At 53.3% G+C, this 3,623-nt stretch overlaps 1 protein-coding gene across 1 annotated transcript; it reads right to left on the reverse strand.

Moving 5' to 3' along the window:
* Positions 1-293: 293 nt before the first annotated feature.
* On the reverse strand, positions 294-2,812 carry LOC307106783 (uncharacterized protein C20orf202; the record flags this gene model as incomplete). The annotated part of the gene is made up of 2 exons (XM_079783452.1): positions 2,729-2,812; positions 294-527 (listed from the first exon to the last, which is right to left on the reverse strand). Exons 1-2 carry the CDS (start codon positions 2,792-2,794, stop codon positions 294-296), a joined length of 300 nt encoding a protein of 99 aa, XP_079639578.1. The 5' UTR covers positions 2,795-2,812.
* Between the last annotated feature and the right edge of the window lie 811 nt (positions 2,813-3,623).

The following is a 3,623-nucleotide window of genomic DNA, read 5'->3' on the forward strand; positions in this document are numbered from 1 at the left end:
CTTCATGGTGCTTTCCAGAACCATGTAACATATTTGTGTTTTTCAAAGCATGTTCACATCCAAAACCTTATTTGTGCCTCATCAAAAAATGCTGATAAGTGACAGAGAAAGAACGAGTGACACAGAGAAGTTGAGTGATGGGTACAGGGACATTTGAGTGATGGGTACAGTAGATGAGGACAGAGGTGAACCTAGGGACTTCCTGACTCCCATCCCAGTGTTCCCCACCCCAACAGCATCACAAAACTTAGATTAGTGGTGGGGGGTTCAAGCCCAGGGTCATCTCTGACCAGTTAAGGGAGGGAGCTTCGTCGGCCATCTACCCCTTGGAGGAGCTGGGCCAGCCGCCTGGATGACACGGGCTGCTGACCCCGGCCTTCGGAGCCTGCTCGAGCTCTGATGGGCGATGTCCCTCTGCTGGACATGGCATCCTCCCAGTGGGCACTCTCAGAACGCAGCTCCTCCAGGACACTGTGAAGATGCCGCAGTGTGAGCAGGAGCTTCTGGTCTTGGATCTGCATCTCAGCCTAGGAGAGAGAGAACAGGTCTGCGAGGGGTCGGGCAGTACACTGGGCATTCCCCCAGAAAGCCTGTTCTCATTACTGTCTTATCGGAGACAAGCCCACAAGCTCAAAGAAGCCGTTTTCACCAAAGCCTCAGTTTCTTCATCTGCAAAGTGGAAAGCAAATTACCTACCTTCTGAGGCTCTTATTGTAACCAGCTCAAAATGGTCCTATACTGTGCAATGAGATACTGAGTTGCTTTTCAGACACAGCAGACCAAGACCACAATCATGCAGCCGGAGCATGGCACAGGGGAGGGAACTTTGGCCTCCAGCTGCACCCAGAACCAAGGTCTCACCACAACCGCCCCCCGCCCCCGCACCTCCCATCCTCCACCTCCCATGCCCCAGCCCGCACCTTACAGGACCACCGGACCAGGACATAACTGGAACTTGAACACTGGAATCCTTTCAGAAGTCAAGGTTCTGTTGTCCAGGAAGATCCAGTGTTGATGCCTTTTTACCATCGATGGCCAGGTTCCGAGGTCCTCTAATTAAGACGTGCCCCACCAGCACCAGCACTTGCTCAGCCCCTTAGAAACCCTGGGCCTGGTCCAGTGGGCAAGATGGGTCTGAGGCACCGCTGGGTCTCTCATCTTCTCGGTGGGTGCCTTCTTGATCAATAAACCTTTCCTTCTTCCAAACCCCGACATTTTGAGTTTTGGCCTTTTGAAGCATTGGGCACACAGACTTTGGTCCCAGTAACATTATGAGGATGGAATGAATTAGTTAACTCTCTAAAAAAGGACATGCTGAACTACCAAGATCGGTGATGATCTTCATTATCATCATCATCAACATTAAATATGATTCTTCTTATTTACAACCCCACTTATATGCTATAACCCTCACGAACCCATCATTTTTTAGGCATTAAGGTGATAGTGACTTCATATTAGTGTGAAGTACACCCTGCAGGCAGGAGTAATAACACCACGAGAGCAGAGAGCTAGAAAGAGGAAACCCCTGAGAACACACAGCCTTTCCTTCCTAATTCCTGGGAAAACGTTGTCTGTGTTTTCTCAGTTTTAGGGTTTTCCTCCCACACATTTAAAAATATATATATATTTATTGATTTCAGAGAGGAAGGAAGAGGTGGGGAGAGAGAGAGACAGAAACATCCTATCTAATAAAGAGGGAATATGCTAATTGACCCTCACACTGTTGCAAAGATGGCAGCACTCACAGCCAATAAGGAGAGAATATGCTAATTGACTGTCACACCCTGAAAGAAGGTGGCGCCCACAGCCACAAGATGACAGCACCCACTCCCCTCAGCCCCCAGCCGCCCAGGGCCACCCGAGGCTCAGGTAACCGAGGCTTGTGCTGCCAGCAGTGGCAGCAGCAGAGGTGTGGTGGGGGCGTCGCCTTCCCCTGATGGCAGGGTCGCCTCCCTCCCCTGAGGGCTCCTGGACTGTGAGATGGGGCAGGCTGGGCTGAGGAATGCCCACTCCAGTGCATGAATTTTCATGCACCGGGCCTCTAGTCCATGATGAGAGAGAATCATGCATCGGCTGCCTTCTGCAAGTCCCTCACTGGGGATCGAGCCCACAACCTGCACATGTGCCCTTGGCCTCCACTCCCCATTTTCCTCACTCTCACTGCTCTGGGCTTGTACCTCCAAAATGAATCGTTACTGCCCAAATTCTTGTGCGAGCCTCTCCCCAGGTGGACATAGAGTACACCCAGGCTAAGACAGTGGCTGTACTCCACAGCCACCTGGGTCAGGATTGTAGCAGATGTGCTGAGCAGACACTGAGCGAATTACATCATCTTCTCACCGAATCCTTTCAGTAACCCCTGCAGTGTGGGTATAACTGTTATCCCCATCTTATGATAAGGAAACTGAGGCTCAGAGAGGTAAAGCCACTTGGTAGAAGCCACACAGCAGCAGAGGTGGGCACATACCCAGGACTCAGTGTAATTTCTGAAGCTGGTCTGGCACGCAGTGCACCCAGAGCCTCCTATGTAGGCCATGACCTACTTATCCCTGTACCTGAGGTGGTGACTGTGCACTGCGTGGCTGGTCCCAGCGGGCTGCCTGCAGGGCCTACACCCCAGCCTGCAGCCTCTGTCCCAGCCAATGGGGCACCTGGGAAGGGGGACCAGCAAACCTTGGAATATGTGGGGTGGCGGCGTCAGGTAAAAAGAAATGCAAAGCCTTACCAATTCCTTCCTCAGCCACTCCAGGGTCTGCCCAAGCCTCGGGGCTGGCTCTTCTGCTGTTTTCATCTCAGTGTCCTTGGGAGAGACCTTGATGCTGGCCTGGTGATGGGCCTGACGGACCGTTGACTTATACAATCTCCTGCCTGCTTCAGGCTGGAAGCAGAGTCTGGCCAAATCACTGAGGATGAAGTTAATGAGATCAGGAAGTGGCTCACATTGGAAAAATGTAGTGTTTTTTTTTTTAAGGGTTTCAGTGCTCTGAAGAGAAAAGGTAGGAAGGGCAGGAGGGAGACCATTGGGATAACGGTGCCTCTGTGCCTGCGAGTTCCAGAATCCAAGATCTGATGCTGATAGGATTACAGAGACTGCGAAGCTTTACATGATGAAAACAACAATTATTATGAGACTAGGTGTCCTCTTCTGAGGGCTCTAAGTGACATATACTGTATATCTACTAGAGGCCTGGTGCACAAATTCATGCATGGGTGGGGACCCTAGACCCGGCGGGCAATCAGGGCCAATTGGGGCTGGACTGGGACAACTGGGGCCTGCTGGCTGGGGGAGGGACAGGGGGAGGGACCGCTGGGGGTTGACCATCCCGGGGGAGGGGCTGCAGGAAGATGGCCACCGGCCCCAAGGAGGGAGCCAGCCCTCGGCCCCCCTGGGAAAGGGCCATGTCCGCTGTCACCCAGCCCTGGTTCCCCGTTCCAGCCTGGGGCCCAAAGGTCCTGGTGGGGTCGGGAGAGGAGGTGACGGTCGCTGGACTGGGTGTGGAAGAAATGGATGCTGGATGCCAGTGCTGCCATCGGCGCCCCACCACCGCACAGTTCCCTGCCTCCCCACCCCCCTCACCTCCTTCTCTTGTTGCCGTGTTGCCACCACAGTGGGTGGGCAG

This window comes from Cnephaeus nilssonii (genome assembly GCF_951640355.1).
Source record: "Cnephaeus nilssonii genome assembly, chromosome: 11".
In the NCBI taxonomy this organism is placed as follows: Eukaryota; Metazoa; Chordata; class Mammalia; order Chiroptera; family Vespertilionidae; genus Cnephaeus; species Cnephaeus nilssonii.